General features: G+C 34.1%; 1 protein-coding gene across 1 annotated transcript; it reads left to right on the top strand.

Moving 5' to 3' along the window:
- Nucleotides 1-6,950: 6,950 nt before the first annotated feature.
- On the top strand, nt 6,951-9,747 carry LOC123594937 (terminal nucleotidyltransferase 5D-like). The gene has a single exon (XM_045471969.1). It carries the CDS (start codon nt 6,951-6,953, stop codon nt 8,121-8,123), a length of 1,173 nt encoding a protein of 390 aa, XP_045327925.1. The 3' UTR covers nt 8,124-9,747.
- Nucleotides 9,748-17,273: the final 7,526 nt, after the last annotated feature.

Genomic DNA, 17,273 nt, shown 5'->3' on the forward strand with positions numbered 1-17,273 from the left:
TAATCAATGACTTTTAGTCAAGATATTTATTTTTAACAGATTATAAAATAGCTGCCTATTTAGATTGATAAATATATTGTGATTATGATGTTTATAAAAATAATTTTATGAGTTGTCCACAGAACTTAATGTTAGTATTTATTATTAAGAGTGCAATGGAATATTATCCAGCCATGAAAAGAGTGAAATCTTGCCACTTGCAGTGACATGGATGGAGCTAGAGAGTATAATGCTAACTGAAATAAGTCAGTCATAGAAAGACAATACCATATGATTTCACTCATGTGGAATTAAAAAAAAAACGAACAAAGAAAAATAAAGAGACAAGTCAAGAAACAGACTCTTAATTATTGAGAACAAATTGATGGTTACTAGAGGGGAGGTTGTAGGGGGATGGGTGAAATAGCTGATGGGGATTAGGGAGTGCTCTTGTCATGATGAGCCCTGGGTGATGTATGGAACTGTTGAATCACTATATTATACACCTGAAACTAATATAACACTTCATGTTAACTATACTGGAATTAAAAGAATGTAAAAATGAATAAAAAGAATGAATTTACCTTAAAATATTTTGCATCTACAGTTAGACTCTATACACAGGCTTATTTCTATGTCTCCTTGTAAGCAAAACCTACTCGAAGTTTAGCAGAACAAAGAACTAGTGAATTGAAAGGAATACTGGTTCTTTTAGAGTTTTTTAACTTCCATCTTACTTTATATACATTTTTAAAACTTCACGTATCCCATTTTAAAACCTTCAGCTATCATCACTTGTGGTGAGCATAGCATAAGTACAGAGAAGTTGAATCACTGTTGTACACCTGAAACTTTCTCTTTATCTGTGTATATATGTCTGTGTGTGTGGCTGTGTGTGTGTGTGTGTATTATTTGTAGGACTACTGGCCAAGGATCACTAGATTACTTGTACATACATTTTTCAAAGAACCCCATCGTTGCATTTTTTTCTTCCTGCAGTTTTACTGGTTGATTCATTATTTTGTTCAATGATAAAATGAAAATTCCTATCTTCATTAAAGGATCCACTGAATCATCACATTAATTCAACTGTATTGCATTCTTGAGGTAGTCTTTCCAGCGTAAGTCTTAAGCCTTTTTTCTCTCTCTTTGGAAATACTATTCTAGTATTAATACAAATTGAAAACAGTGGCTAAGTTTTCCTTTTTTTCCTGTAGTCAGAAGGACCATAAGGTGGTGATAGGGAGAACAATTATGCTTTATTATATAAGTATCTATTTGCAATTCTTTGTGAAATCTTGGCAACTTACTCATCTTGCCTTGCACTCCAGTGAATTTAACCAATTGAATAATGGAAACCACGTTCTGTGTTTACTATAGTTGGATACATTTGGGGCACACTAATATTAGTTAAAGTAGATGGAAAAAGTGATAGCTTTAAGGATGAGTAAATTGGGAGAAGTCAGAGAGAACGAGATTCATATACTCTGCAAAATAGTGAACTACTGCTGATTTCCTCATTTGGATATGAATAATTAGGAATTTCAGATTTTGTACTTCTGTTTGAGTTTACATGATGCATTATTGAAGGATTTCTGCCTATAATTTGAGCTGTTAGTCTTTGAAAATATAGCTTTATATTTTATGTTCAATAAAACATACTTTCAGTAACTAAGAACTGCACTGTATCCAAGGTAAACTTAAGCATTGTGAATGGTTTTGTTGGCATTTTCCCACCTTTAATATGATATCCATCAGTCATCCAAAGTTTATATTTATCCATGTTCTTTGGTTCAGCAATTCAAATTAAATTTTCCAAGTTTTATAATATTTGTTGTTATTGATATATAAGTATATTTGATTTTGCTATATGAAGTTAACTGCTGAGCCATAACCCCCACATGAAGATAAGTCTTGTTATTTTATTGCCATGTGTGAAATCTGTAACTACAAAATTATATGGGTATTGTGCATTATGCTAAAATAGTAGATGTGCCAGGAAAACATAACATTACTCTCAAATCTTGATTATCCATGTTTATAGTGGTGAGCATTGATGGAAGCATATATAGATTCCAGATCAATATAAATCACGTATATTTATTCCATTGTGACATACAGTTCATAATATTTTGTATGCTCATGTATGTCTATATGTATATATGTGTTTTTGTGTATCACAGATTTATTTTCATAATTATGCTTTTCTCTAAAACTATTTTTTAAAATTCTAATTTGCATTTCCTGTATATGTAGCTGTAGAGGTGATTGGTGACATGGTAGCTTGAAATTCCTCAGCTGGTAATAATGTTAATTCAGTACAGAAGTAGGCTTGATTTAAAAAGTATGCTTATGGGGGTGCCTAGGTGCCCTAGTCAGTTAAGCATCCAACTCTCAGTTTTGGCTCAGGTCATGATCTCACGGTTTTGTGGGTTCAGCCCTGCATTGGGGTCTGTGCTGGCGGTGTGGAGCCTGCTTGGGATTCTCTCTCTCTCTGCCCCTCCCCTCCTCATGCTGTCTGTCCCTCTCAAAATAAATAAATAAACTTAAGAAAAAGTATGTTTACATAGTTGTGCATAGAGAAACATGAGAGAAAATAGCTGGTTATCAAAGCTCCAATTTTGATATTTACGTAATATATTGCTCAACCAAAGACAGTTTTCCTGCATTTTAGCAAGTTGGTGTCACTGTTACTTTTGTAACAAGAAATACCAGGCCTAAAATATTCTGTATGTGTATTTTTTTTAAAGCTCTCTAGATAATTCTGAAAACCAGAAATTTGGGTAATTAACATAGGGTATCATTAACATAGGGTAATCAAGCAGCAAGTCTATAGTTGTTCAATGATGATCAATTTCCCTACACTACTTCTCTAGTGTAAGGTAAAGTTAACCTTTGGACAACATCTTTCTTGTCCTTGAAAGATCATAGTATTATTCTGCCTGGGAAACAAAATTCTGACCCTTCCCTTCCTCCTCTTATATCTATGAGCAGATTCAAGATACAAAGTAAGACTTCCTATTTCTTGATTTGAAGGACACCTTTTGATCAAGGACTCCCGCATTCTGACAGTTTAACTTAGTCATGTCTTTGGATGGTTTTATTTGCACATAAATATCCTGGAAACTTCTGTATGGAAAAGAATGCGGTAATTTTTTTTTTATTTTTTTAACGTTTATTTATTGTTGAGAGAAAGAGAGAGACAGAGCATGAGAATGGGAGGGGCAGAAAGAGGGGGAGACACAGAATCCGAAGCAGGCTCCAGGCTCTGAGCTGTCAGCACAGAGCCCGACATGGGGCTGGAACCCAAGAATCGCGAGATTATGACCTGAGCGGAAGTGGACACTCAACTGACTGAGCTACCCAGGTGCTCCTAATGTGGTAATTTTAATAACGGCAGTATATCAGTGTAAGTGATCTTTATTTTCAGATGATTGGTGATTAAAGGTTTAGGTTCCACATGGGGATTGTAGGCCTGGTAATAGACCATTGAAATTTGAAAATTAATTTTAAACTTTTTAACTAACATTAACAAAGGAAATTTACCATTAAGGAAAGGAAAATTGCCATTTGCAAAAGAAATTTACATATTAAAAAGGAACTTGGAAACTTTTTCTATATCAAAGTTAAATAATTTACATGTGATATTTCTAAAATATTGGGTAAGTGCTTGATCTTCCTTAGGCCCTTACATGAAGCCAGCCAATGTTATGAATTATCATTTTTCTAGATTGAGAATTTGAGGATAACAAACTTTGTTAGCTTGAAACAATTCAGTGACAATTCAGGAAGAGAAATTAGGAAATAGGCATGCCAGTTTTTACTGCATATTCTATTCTTCATGTAACATTTTATTTTTTTCTAATGTTCTAAAGTCAATATACATACTATTTCACTTGATGGATGAATAACCAAACTCCAACAGCCTGGTGTGTAGTCAGTTCAGCGCATTCATCTTTAAGGATTGATTTGGATATTGACATTGCTAATAAAACTTTCTGAGCATTAGTAATCAATGTGGCTTAAAATGAAACAATACATTGCATGCATGGCCATTTCATCGCATAATAAAAATAAGTACTTTTATTCATATATATGGTGATTTCATATACAGAAACAATATTCATATACATGGAGATTTCATATACAGAAACAATAGATTTAGTCTTATATTCCCACTGATTCCCACTGATAGATTTGCCATTCTTTAATTGATCTTTTGCCAGTGCTTGGACTATCAAAGTCAGTCTGAGAAAGCCAAATACCATGTGATTTCACCCATAAGTGGAATTTAAGAAACAAATGAAGAAAGAAATAAAGAGACAAACAGAAACACACAATCTTAAACTCAGAACACAGAGAACAAACTGGTGGTCACCTGAGGAGAGGTGGGTGGAGGGATGGGTGTGAAATAGAGGAAGGGGATGAAGAGTACACTTACTGTGGGCTCCTGGGTGTCTCAGTTGCTAAGCATCTGACTTCAGCTCAGGTCATGATCTCATGGTTTGTGAGTTCAAGTCCACATTGGGTGAGCTCGAGCCCTGCTTCAGGTGAGCACAAACCCCACTTCAGGTAAAAAACACAAGGCCCACTTCGGGTGAGCCCTGCTTCTCTCTCTGTCTTTCTCTGCCCCTCATGGGATTCTCTGTCTCTGTCCTGTCCCTCCCTCATTTGTGCCATCTATTTCCGTGTCTCTCAAGAAAAAAAAAAGACTACATTTATCATGATGTGTGATGAGTACTGAGTAATGTACAGAATTGTTGAATCACTATATTGTACATTTGAAACTAATATAACATTGTATGTTATTTATACTGGAAATAAACAAATAAAAAAAGCAAAAAAAGAGAAAAAAGCTGATTCTACAGATGTCAAATAAGATGATAATATTTGCTCTAGTCTACTAGGGAAACATACAACACTAAATTCTAAATATTGATATTCTGTTCTAATACCTCCTTACATGGGAAAAATATGAATACTATCTACACACATTTACATGGGAAAAATATGAATACTATCTATATAAATATGCCTTAAACTTCATATGTTTTTTTAATTTCTAGTATTCATGAAAGAAAGCCTAAACCCAAAGCTACATCCATAACTAGCTTTATTTATTTTCCTAGATATATCTGCTTGACAGCTTACTAGAGTATTCGAAGATCCATTTAATAACTGTAATTGTACCTAATTACATAATAGACTTATATTTAACAATTGCATATATAGTATTTATAACTTTAAATTTCTTAACTCCAAACTGTAAAGTTTCCTGAGCATATCATACTGTATATCTGCAGAAAACAGTTTTTAAAGCTCAGGAATCTTACAGTTTTTTTATATCTTTGCCCCCATTTTGGAGAAAAATATAGTAGTCTCATTTGTTTTTCATTTTATTTATTTATTTTTTTAGTTTTTTTTTCATATTTATTATTTTTTTAATTTTTTTTAACGTTTGTTTATTTTTGAGACAGAGAGAGGCAGAGCATGAACGGGGGAGGGTCAGAGAGAGAGGGAGACACAGAATCGGAAGCAGGCTCCAGGCTCTGGGCCATCATCAGCCCAGAGCCCGATGCGGGGCTCGAACTCACGGACCGTGAGATCGTGACCTGAGCTGAAGTCGGACACTTAACTGACTGAGCCACCCAGGCGCCCCACATATTTATTATTTTTAAGAGAGAGTGCAAGATGGGGAGGGGCAGTGAGAGAGGGAGACACAGAATCCAAAGCAGGCTCCAGGCTCTGAGCTGTCAGCACAGAGCCTGATGCAGGTCTGGAACCCAAGAACCATGAAATCATGACCTGAACCTAAGTCAGAAACTCAACCGACTGAGCCACCCAGGTGCCCCTGTTTTGCATTTTTTCCCTGTTCTTCATTTTAAAATGACATTTATTATTTCCTTCAACATTTCTTTTTTTTTATTTCTTTATTTTGAGAGAGAAAGAATGTGCAAGCAGGGGAGTGGCAGAAAGAGAAGGGGAGAGAGAATCCCAAGCAGGCTGTGCACTGTCAGCGTAGAGCCCAAGGTGGGGCTTGAACTCACAAACCTTGAGATCATGACCTAAGCCAAAATCAAGAGTCAGACACTTAACCGACTGAGCCACCCAGGTGCTCCTCCTTCAACATTTCTTAGAGTTACTGGGCACATAGAAGAGATGATAAGTTAGGTACTATCCTTATATCCTCAGGCAATTCAAGGAATTCATAACCTAATGGGCTTCAGTAATCTTTAAAATGAGAGCAGTAATATATATGAAACCATAATTCCTTAAATCTTTTGGATTAAAGATTCTATGCATTGCTTCTAAACATCATGCCTTCAGTCAGCTGGGTCTAACACACACAGATATGCTCTTTGATCTCACTTGAAATTAATGACAACTAATGTCAGTGATGTACTATGCTTATTTCATGAAAAAAAAAATTATACCAAATACAATCATTATAGTATTTACATGAAGAAAGATTGAGAAAGGCCACCATCTTACATAACAAAATAATTACATTTCTAACAATTCCTTGAGAATGTCTGTTTGCATGCACTAGTGGATCTAACAATTTTGACATAATCATAGTGGCTTTTATTTCACTTAGCTATTAAGAACGACTTATGGTTACCAGAGGGAAGGTGGGTGGGGAAATGGGTAAAATAGGTGATGGGGATTAAGGAGTGCATTTGCTGTGATTGAGTACTGGCTATTGAATGAAAGTGTTGAATCACTATATTGTACACCTGAAACTAATATTACACTGTATGTTAACTAACTGGAATTTAAATAAAAACTTTAAAAAATATATTTAAACACAATTAGGAACAGTGACAATTTACTTCCTAGTATTAGTTTTGTTTATGAGGGTAACAGTCTATTTTTAACTTTTTTGTATGCTTTAAGTATAACACTGATTTTGTGATGCTAACATTTCCTCTCAATATTTGCTTGCTTTCTAGTTGATCTCCGATCTTACAATGTCTGAAATCAGATTTAGCAATCTCACTTGGGATCAAGTTATAATACTGGATCAAGTGTTAGATGAAGTAATTCCAATTCATGGAAGGGGAAATTTCCCCACATTGGAGGTAAAACCAAAAGATATCATTCATGTTGTGAAAGACCAATTGATAGAGCAAGGAATTATTGTTAAAGATTCCCGATTGAATGGTTCCACAGCAAGTTATATACTTGCAAGCCACAGTGGAATCAACTATAAGGATCTTGATGTTATTTTTGGTGTTGAATTACAAAGTGATCAGGAATTTCAAGTTGTTAAGGATGCAGTTCTAGGTTGTCTACTGGACTTTTTACCAAAAGGTGTGAAAAAGGAAAAGATCACCCTAAAGACCATGAAAGAGGCTTATGTGCAGAAGATGGTCAAAGTTTGCAATATGCATGATCGTTGGAGTCTCATTTCTCTTTCAAACAACACTGGAAAAAATGTAGAGCTAAAATTTGTGAATTCACTCAGACGGCAATTTGAATTTAGTGTTGATTCCTTTCAAATTGTTTTGGATCCCATGTTAGAATTTTACAGTGACAAAAATGCTAGGCTAACCAAAGAATATTATCCTGTTGTGATAGCTGAAAGCATGTATGGAGACTTCCAAGAAGCAATGACACATTTGCAATACAAGCTTATATCTACTAGAAAACCTGAAGAGATTAGAGGTGGTGGCCTTCTGAAGTACAGCAACTTGCTGGTTCGTGATTTTAAACCAGCTTGTGAAGCAGAAATCAAGACACTGGAACGTTACATGTGTTCTAGATTCTTCATTGATTTTCCTGATGTAGTAGAACAGCAAAAGAAGATTGAATCGTACCTCCGTAACCATTTCATAGGTGAAGAAAATAGCAAATATGACTACCTTATGACCTTGCGTGGAGTTGTGAATGAAAGCACTGTTTGCCTTATGGGTCATGAAAGAAGGCAGACACTCAATATGATCACACTTATGGCTTTAAAAGTACTTGGAGAACAGAATATTTTACCCAATACAGACAATGTAACTTGCTTTTATCAGCCTGCTCCATACTTTGCTGCTGAGGGAAGGTATCCTAATTATTATGTAACATCTGGACCACCACCGATTTTTTTCCAACCATACCAACCACTGCACTTTCATGTGCCAAATGGTATGGTCTAAACACACACACACACACACACACCCCAGAAACTTTGCTTTAATTAAACACCTCTTAAAAGCAAGTTTCCAAAATCCATAAAATTAAAATCTATTTTTTATATTTCTTCAGTTATCAACTATTTTCCATTAATTATAGCTTAAACCATCATAGTAAGTACAATATCGTCTATAAACTGACCACTGTAAATGATTTTCAAGTGTTATTAATTAGCTATAATAACTTTCAAATGTTGTGGACCACTTAAAATGATTTTCAGATCTTACTAAGTCTTAAGTAAGACTCAGATTTGTCCTGAAAAATACATGACAGATGCCTGAATCTTTGATTAAAATATAAGAGACTCATATTTTCAAATTCAAAGGTACAGTAAAGATAAGCGCCAACATTTTTTTATTCAATCAATTCCTGTGTTTCATTCACTTCACCATTTTTTTCTGGTGAATATTACCATCACTGAGTTTTCAATACTTAACAAAAATGCCTAATTTCAAAGACAACAGATTCAGAAGAGATTAAAACTCTGGACTTTATAAGCACTTATTTTGTTTTCCAATTAAATTGGGTTAGATACAAAATCCTACTGTTATTTCAAGGAACACTGAAAAAAATATTTCTTAAAAACACTGGACATTAGCAATTTGTTAACTGTCAAATAGTGTTGTTGATCTGAAGAATAATACCATCCAGCTGTAAAATCAATACTGCGATCAAAATTATATAAGTGTCTTCATTTTTTTCCCCTAAATAAGTTGAAAAGAATGAAAATGACCAACTATGAATGTGAACATTTTTTATCATTATCTGTTAGAGACTCTAAATGGCAGATAGCCAAAAAACAGGCAATGTTTTTTTTAGCTATGGATGGTATTTATCATTTTTAGGACCTATTTGTCTAATAATATATCTGGAGATACTCAGTATCAGTAAGTTAAAATATTTTCATTATTGTTCATTGAAGTGCATTTTTTTCACTTTGCTCTTACTAAAGATCAGTTTCTAACATGCTACTCAAGTGCCTCTTCATGTGAGTTTTTGCATAATACTATAATTTATCCAACAATTGCATACATTCATCAGGTATCTGACTATTTGCCTACTACATCAGGTATGCTGCTAGCAGATCTACCAATAGAATTAAAACAATATTTTTCCCATAATGAAGAAAATAATCCATAACCAATATTAATGGAGATGAGAGAAGATGAACCAACCTGAATGAATATAGAGAAGACCATCAGACAACTTCATTTTAACTTGCTTCTGATTTTTTGTTTTTCCATCTCAGTTTTCATTGACCATCATAAGTTTTTTCATCACAGCATGATCCAAAAGGCATATTCTGAGAATTTGTCACTTACAAACTGTGCTTAATCTGTCTTCTCTGTATTACAGTACTGGACACAAAAAGTACATAAAATATGGCATTTTCAAATAAATATTTCCAAGATGTTTTATACCACCACACCACTGGCCATCAGTATATTTTTAAAGAATTATATTTAAAATGTATTTATGTGTATTTACACATGCACATATTTATCAATCATACAACCCTGAGGCTTTTAAACATTATATGGATTCACCTCTTTGCTTGGGACAAATAAAGAATTTATAAATACCACATTAAAGAGAAAATTTAGTAATCTATTAACATAGTGTATTGGCTGAAAAATTATCTTTCTGTACTAAAGTATAATCTTTAGTTTTCAGTTGGGGGAGTGCTTGCACATAAAACTGAAATAGTATATGCTATGTTTAAGTACCAAAAAACAATTCCAAAAGATATGGGAAAAGTATTTAGAAATAAAAGAACTATAGTAGTTATGAGTCATGGGTAAAGATTCAGTATTTCCATAGAATTTTATGCTGAATAGCAGAATTCTGAAGCTGTTTGGAAACATCCCTCATGTGCTCCCTTAGTTTTCTTTGAGAAATTTGAGACTCCTTTTCCCTAAATTGAGAATTTGAACTCCTTTTTCCCTAAAGAGGAAATTCTCTATGGTGTTCTCCTAAAGCTTTACATACTGCTGGAAGAATGGCCTGAAAGCTACCAGCTTACTCCTAACATTTTCAAATATGTGTTTTCATTGTAGTATAAAAGCTCAGACTTGGTATATAAGATTTTCTCAAGAAAGAGAATCCAAACCTGTTGAATGGAAATGGTATCACTAAAGAGAAAGCTATAGTTTGATCTCTCATGGTTTTCTTTCCAAGCTAGGTTGTCCTTTGCTTCCAACCAAACAGAAAAATATCTATCTTTAATAGCGTATGAGTATCTCTCCAGGATTAGGCTAGTTTTCTTAAGATACAGTATTACCTCATTCTGTTCATTAAGATAATAAATGGGAAAATTTTCCTATAAAAAAGTTCCAGATTCTTTGCCTAAAGGAGTTAATAGATGTTAGTTAAATTTGACTCTAGAGCATATGTCATTTCATTACAAGAGAGAAATGTTGTCTTTTTCTCTTTTATTTTATACAAATTCAACACTGAGTCTTAGTTTGGGAATTGTTTTTTCTTCTCAGAAACCTAACCAAAACCAAAAAAAAAAAAAATCGTTTGACATAGTTCTAGTATTCATATCAGTGGGACACAGTTGGTGTTAGTTATAGGTACATATTCTTTTAAACCAAAATATTCTTGCATTTCACAGACGTTTTCACATAATTATTAAAGTTATATTAGTAGACTATTTGTAGCTTTTAAATTCAGAGATATTCTGATAGTGACTGATGTCCAGTTTGTCAAGGAAAGTTGAAGACAAGTTATTTAAATTAAAGACAAAATAACAGAGATGGAACAGTTATGAACTTCTCCAAAAAACTGGGAAAATATCCTAGGCCCGAATTCCATTTGTTAATATCATCTCAGAAATGTTCTATTAAAATTCATGCAAAATAAACAATTTTTAAAATTTGCCTTTAGCCATATTTTAGTTTTTAGGTATTGATAAGGGTCAATATGCAAAATGTCTGAGATATGATTAAAACTCTTTTCATGCATGGATCTATTATCTGGAAGGATTCATCCATCTTTGAAAATATAGAGAGTTAAAAGTTTACAATTGAGAAAAAAATTTGAAGTTTTAAAGTTTGTAATGCTTATCAAAATTATATTGATCTATGAATATGGCAGTTCCATTTATAGAGGATTTAAAAAAAATAATTGAGTCTGTAACTTAACATTAAAACAGGATTGGGAGGTTTGTGGGACTACAGTTTGAAAAGTATTCTTATAAAGACCATTTTGTCAAGGCCTAAAACCCAATATTTTAAAGTACTTTAGGATTTATTTGCTTTGCATTGTAAAATAAAATACTTTTAATGATGTTTTCTTTTCACTTCTGTTCTTTTGTGGTCATATTCTGTATGTTACAATGTTAAAAGTTACAAGTTTGGAAATTGTATTGCTGATCCACTGCTCCCTTTTATGAACACTTTTTTAGCATGTATAAATGGAAGGAGCTAATTTGTTGAAATGTCATTGTATTGCTTTTAGGTGCTTTCTTAAGGAAACAGATTTCCTCAAATTTTGTCAGTTTGAGCAAAAACATACCATTTAGAGTATATGGTGTCTGTAAATAAATTTAACTTGTAACAGGTGATCTTTAAGCTCAACACATTACACTTCTAGTTTTGTTTTTCTTTAATATGGGGGATGTGAAGTTATTTTTCACAAAATTGTTATGTCACAAGTAGTGCTAAATGAATTGCATTAGTGTTTGAAACAATAGAAACCCCTTTTTGTTTAGATGTAGTCTTTGAAAGAGCAAGAAAATAACCCCTGTAAATGAATAAGTGTCCTAAGAGAGAAGTGTCTTCAGAGGGCCCTCTTTGCAAAATTTTCTCTTATGATTCCAAATTAAAAGTGATGGATTGAATAACCCTGTTAAATCCAATTTAAGTGGTTTCATGATGATTTATGAAAATTTACTTGTTATAAATTGTAGACTGGTGGTAGAATTTGAACTGTTCTCTAAAATTCTAGTGAGTAGTCCACTTTACATTATAAATAAAATGTGACCAAGTCACACTTGGTCCTTTGGCTCAACTAGAGAACCCAGGATCCTAAGATTGAATTCTTGTTTTAACATTGGTATGCTAATAATCAGTAGGGGAGATTGGTCTCCATGAAAATGACAGTAGAGAGTGATATGAAAGTTCACACTAATATCTTATTCAGAAATTTCATTTTTATCATAGAAAGACAACATAAAAAACATTTCTATATAAAATGTGGCTTCAATTCCAAATGGAAAAATAATAAAGATATTGTAATATCTTTAAGTTATAAAATCAGTTAAAAAAGGAATTCCAGTATATTTGTAGTAGTCACTAATAAAATGTTTTTAAATAAAAACTGGTATTACATAGTCATTTATATTTAAAATGTCTGTTTTAAAAGTTTTAACAAATGTTCACCTCTCCCCAATAAAATTATTCAACCCGAACATATATTAGTGGATATTTGAATAAAGAGGATTGAAAATAATTTTTTTAAGCCTTACATGTGACCTCCTTGAACAAAAGGATTTTTACATAAGTTATTTTCTTTATGGTTTTGAGGGTTTTGTAGGGTAGCTTTGGGATACTTAGGATTAAATGCCTTCAAGGGGCACCTGGGTGGATGAGTCGGTTAAGCATCTGGCTCTTGACTTCAGCTCATGTCATGATTTCACTGTTTGTGGGTTTGAGCCTCATGTCAGGGTCTGCACTGGCAGTGCAGAGCCTGCTTGGGATTATCTCTCTCCCTCTCTGCCCTTCACTGGTCATGTGCTCTGTCTTTCTCTCTCTAAATAAATAAATAAATAAAAAAATAAATAAATAAAGGCCTTCAAAAAGCAATGGTATCTCAGGCAGTGAAGTCCAAATAACTTCTGTCTTACTGTAACTCCTCAAGATTTATTATCAGGTGAAATGCTTTCAGATCATGTCAGCAGGTAAATAATATAAATTAAAAGAGTTTTTAAGGTTAAAAATCTACTTCTTTTAAAAGCATCTAAATATATTTTTAAAGGGAAAGTTATCATCGTCTTCTAGGTACACAATATGTGTCCTGAAATGAAAATCGTGCTGGGGAGGTTATGTGTTTTAGAAAGGTAGAGGACTATATTTAATATTCTATAAGTAGATTTATATTAAATTCAGTGTCTGTTTACTTAAGTCAAGGCGAATACCTCTGAAGAAGGGTTATGTGAATTGTAATCCTGACAGTTTACAAAAAGGGGGCACATAATCCATTTTCCTGAAGAACAAGTTTTTAATTCCTTCTGTTTTTGTGCCACCTTTCCCTTGTTTACTAAAATGATACCTCTGTGTGTTCATAGTGATAAGATGCAAAAAAAATGCAGTCTAAGGGTTATTTATTACTGTTTTTAGTACCAAAAGACAAAATGACACTGTTCCAAGTGAGGGAAGAGTCTGGAAATGTCAAAAGTATTGACTCAAGATTGTAATCATAGATGATTCCGTTCTAGAGAAGAAAACTTTCATGTGTGCATTGTGGAGAATCCAATTCTAGGATCTCCAATTTTTCAAGATTTCTCTTAGAAAACACAACACTTGAATTAAAAGGCCATGATTCTTTTTTTTTTTTTATTTTTTATAATATATGAAATTTATTGTCCAAATTGGTTTCCATAAAACACCCAGTGCTCATCCCAAAAGGTGCCCTCCTCAATACCCATCACCCACACTCTCCTCCCTCCCACCCCCCATCAACCCTCAGTTTGTTCTCAGTTTTTAACAGTCTCTTATGCTTTGGCTCTCTCCCACTCTAACCTCTTTTTTTTTTTTTTTTTTTTTTTCCTTTTTTCCTCCCCCTCCCCCACGGGTTCCTGTTACGTTTCTCAGGGTCCACATAAGAGTGAAACCATATGGTATCTGTCTTTCTCTGTATGGCTTATTTCACTTAGCATCACACTCTCCAGTTCCATCCACGTTGCTACAAAAGGCCATATTTCATTTTTTCTCATTGCCACGTAGTATTCCATTGTGTATATAAACCACAATTTCTTTATCCATTCATCAGTTGATGGACATTTAGGCTCTTTCCATAATTTGGCTATTGTTGAGAGTGCTGCTATGAACATTGGGGTACAAGTGCCCCTATGCATCAGTACTCCTGTATCCCTTGGATAAATTCCCAGCAGTGCTATTGCTGGGTCATAGGGTAGGTCTATTTTTAATTTTCTGAGGAACCTCCACACTGTTTTCCAGAGCGGCTGCACCAATTTGCATTCCCACCAACAGTGCAAGAGGGTTCCCGTTTCTCCACATCCTCGCCAGCATCTATAGTCTCCTGATTTGTTCATTTTGGCCACTCTGACTGGCGTGAGGTGATACCTGAGTGTGGTTTTGATTTGTATTTCCCTGATAAGGAGCGACGCTGAACATCTTTTCATGTGCCTGTTGGTAAAAGGCCATGATTCTTAAACATTCACTTTTCAGTTCCTTAAGAATTTTAGGCAACTAAATGTGGAGAAATCACTTACATGACTATCATCCAGAGTTCAGACTGGAGTAAGTTATAAGTTAACTTTTAGTAAGAAATAGTCAAAATCATTTTAAGTGTTATGTGCTTTTGTATAATTCTTGGAACTTTTTTTTTTAATATTTTTTTCAACGTTTATTTATTTTTGGGACAGAGAGAGACAGAGCATGAACGGGGGAGGGGCAGAGAGAGAGGGAGACACAGAATCGGAAACAGGCTCCAGGCTCTGAGCCATCAGCCCAGAGCCCCACGCGGGGCTCGAACTCACGGACCGCGAGATCGTGACCTGGCTGAAGTCGGACGCTTAACCGACTGCGCCACCCAGGCCCCCCTCTTGGAACTTTTTTAAAGTTAAGTAAGTTTCATTTCAACTTAATTTGTATGTATGAAAATTGTAAATCAAACCAATTGAACTTTTAAAAAGGACAAAAGTCCCCCCCCATAAACTTAGATTTAATACATAAAATTATACATTAGAGTATATAAATTTATAAAATTTTTAAATTCCCATATAATAATGTCACATTAAGTTATAAAACTATTAATAGATGATTCACCTTCATTAATTATAATTGTGTATTACATTTATTGAAAATTTTTTGTATTTATTATTTTCACTCAAAGAGCGTAAGTGTCTTCCAGTAAATATTGGAAATAACCTGTTGGATTATCTGAATTTTCCAGATCTTAATCCATTATAATTGAATGATACTTTCTTGGGACTATCTTGGCCAATTTAAGTTCTTTAAGTTTTCACTTTACAAATGACTAATGCTAAAGCATAGGTGAAATAGCAAACTCTTACTTGCTCTTTAAATAAAAATATCCCACTATTTTAAAGCAAATCCTATATATCTCTGAAAAAAAAATCTACTTTATGTCCATAGAATGCTACTACATTTAATTGAAAACTAAAGTTCTCTTTGACAGCTTGTGGCTATTGTTTCACATAGTCCTTGTTTAGATTGAGTGAAATCAGTGAAAAGCATGAGCAAATAGAAAGTTATTTCCTTAAAATTCTGGATGTTAAATCAATGTTTCAACCTGCAAAACAAAGCAGCTGTCCAGATAATTGAAATATGTCACTAATTAATGAATAAGGAAAAGTGGTTCCAAATTAATTACAGTCCAAGTCATTGAATAACTGCATTTTCCCCATATAGACAAGACCAAAATTAACTATTGGATATGAGAAAATCCCTACAATAATACCATTTTATTAGATGTAAAACAATCCAATATAGAATAAAGTTAGAAGATCTAACTTCAAAGCTTAGAGAACAAATGGAATACTTAAGAATTTATCTCAAATATGTGTTTAAAATGTCAGTTAATTCAAATCCAATTGTTAAGCATGAAAGAAAATATCAGTGAAAGGAATTATAGTCACTGAGTGGAAAATGAAATTGAAACATCTAAATGTAGTTGCTGAGCACCCAGTAAAACTGGTATGATTTCCTACACTATTTCAAGACAGACCTACATTTTATCGTTAAACAATTCACTTTAGGAAAGCAGTGAATATAAATATAGCTTTATAAATGTTTTAGGTACCTTTTCAGCCTTCTAGTTCACAGCACCAATTTTGATCTTTTACTACAAAACTTTTGAAGTGTTCTTAAGAACTTACTGTGTCTCAGGGGTGCATGGGTGGCTCAGTCAGTTAAGCATCCAACTCTTTTTCTTATTTTTTTTTTACATTTATTTATCTTTGAGAAACAGTGAGACAAAGCGTGAGTGGGGGAGGGGCAGAGAGAGAAGGAGACACAGATTCTGAAGCAGGCTCCAGACTCTGAGCTGTCAGCGTAGAGCCTGATGTGGGGATCAAACCCACAAACTGTGAGATCATGACCTGAGCCCAAGTCGGGCGCTCAACCGACTAAGCCACCCAGGTGCCCCAAGCATCCAACTCTTGATTTTGGCTCAGGTCATGATCTCACGGTTCATGGGTTCGAGCCCTGCATCAGGCTCCATGCTGGCAGTGCAGAGCCTGCTTGGGGTTCTCTCTCCATCTCTCTGGGGACCACTTTCTTACACCTTACACAAAAATAAATTCAAAATGGATGAAAGACCTAAATGTGAGACATGAAACCATAAAAATTGTAGAGGAGAACACAGCCAGTAATCTCTCTGACATCGGCCATAGCAGCTTCTTTCTAGATATGTATCCAGAGGCTAGGGAAACAAAAGCATAAAAGACTATTGTGATTTCATCAAAATAAAAAGCTTCCACACAGTGAAGGAAACAATCAGCAAAATTGAAAGGCAACCTACAGAATGGGAGACATTTGCAAATGACATAGCTCATAAAGGGTTAGTATTCAAAATGTACAAAGAAACTTACAAAACACACACACACAACAGCACCATATATTTAGCAGAGCCAGATAGTGTATCTACTAAAGTCTCTGTATGCTAAACACATATTCAAGCAATGACATTAAGTGATTATGGAGTGGAAAATATATTAGGATATAGTGTTTATTGGAAGAATTAAGAACTATGGTGAAAGGGATTGGAGAGATAAAACACCACTTGATATGGTTTCCTTGAAGGTTCTACAGTTTTAGCAACAGCAACCCTAGGCTGGAGAATTCATTATTTTACATAAACTATAGAACAATATATCAGTAAATACACTCATGCTAAAGCTGGCA

This window comes from Leopardus geoffroyi, chromosome X (assembly GCF_018350155.1).
Source record: "Leopardus geoffroyi isolate Oge1 chromosome X, O.geoffroyi_Oge1_pat1.0, whole genome shotgun sequence".
NCBI lineage: Eukaryota > Metazoa > Chordata > Mammalia > Carnivora > Felidae > Leopardus > Leopardus geoffroyi.

Coding starts and splice junctions, on each gene's coding strand:
- LOC123594937 (XM_045471969.1), top strand. CDS start 6,951: ATGTCTGAAATCAGATTTAGCAATCTCACTTGGGATCAAGTTATAATA.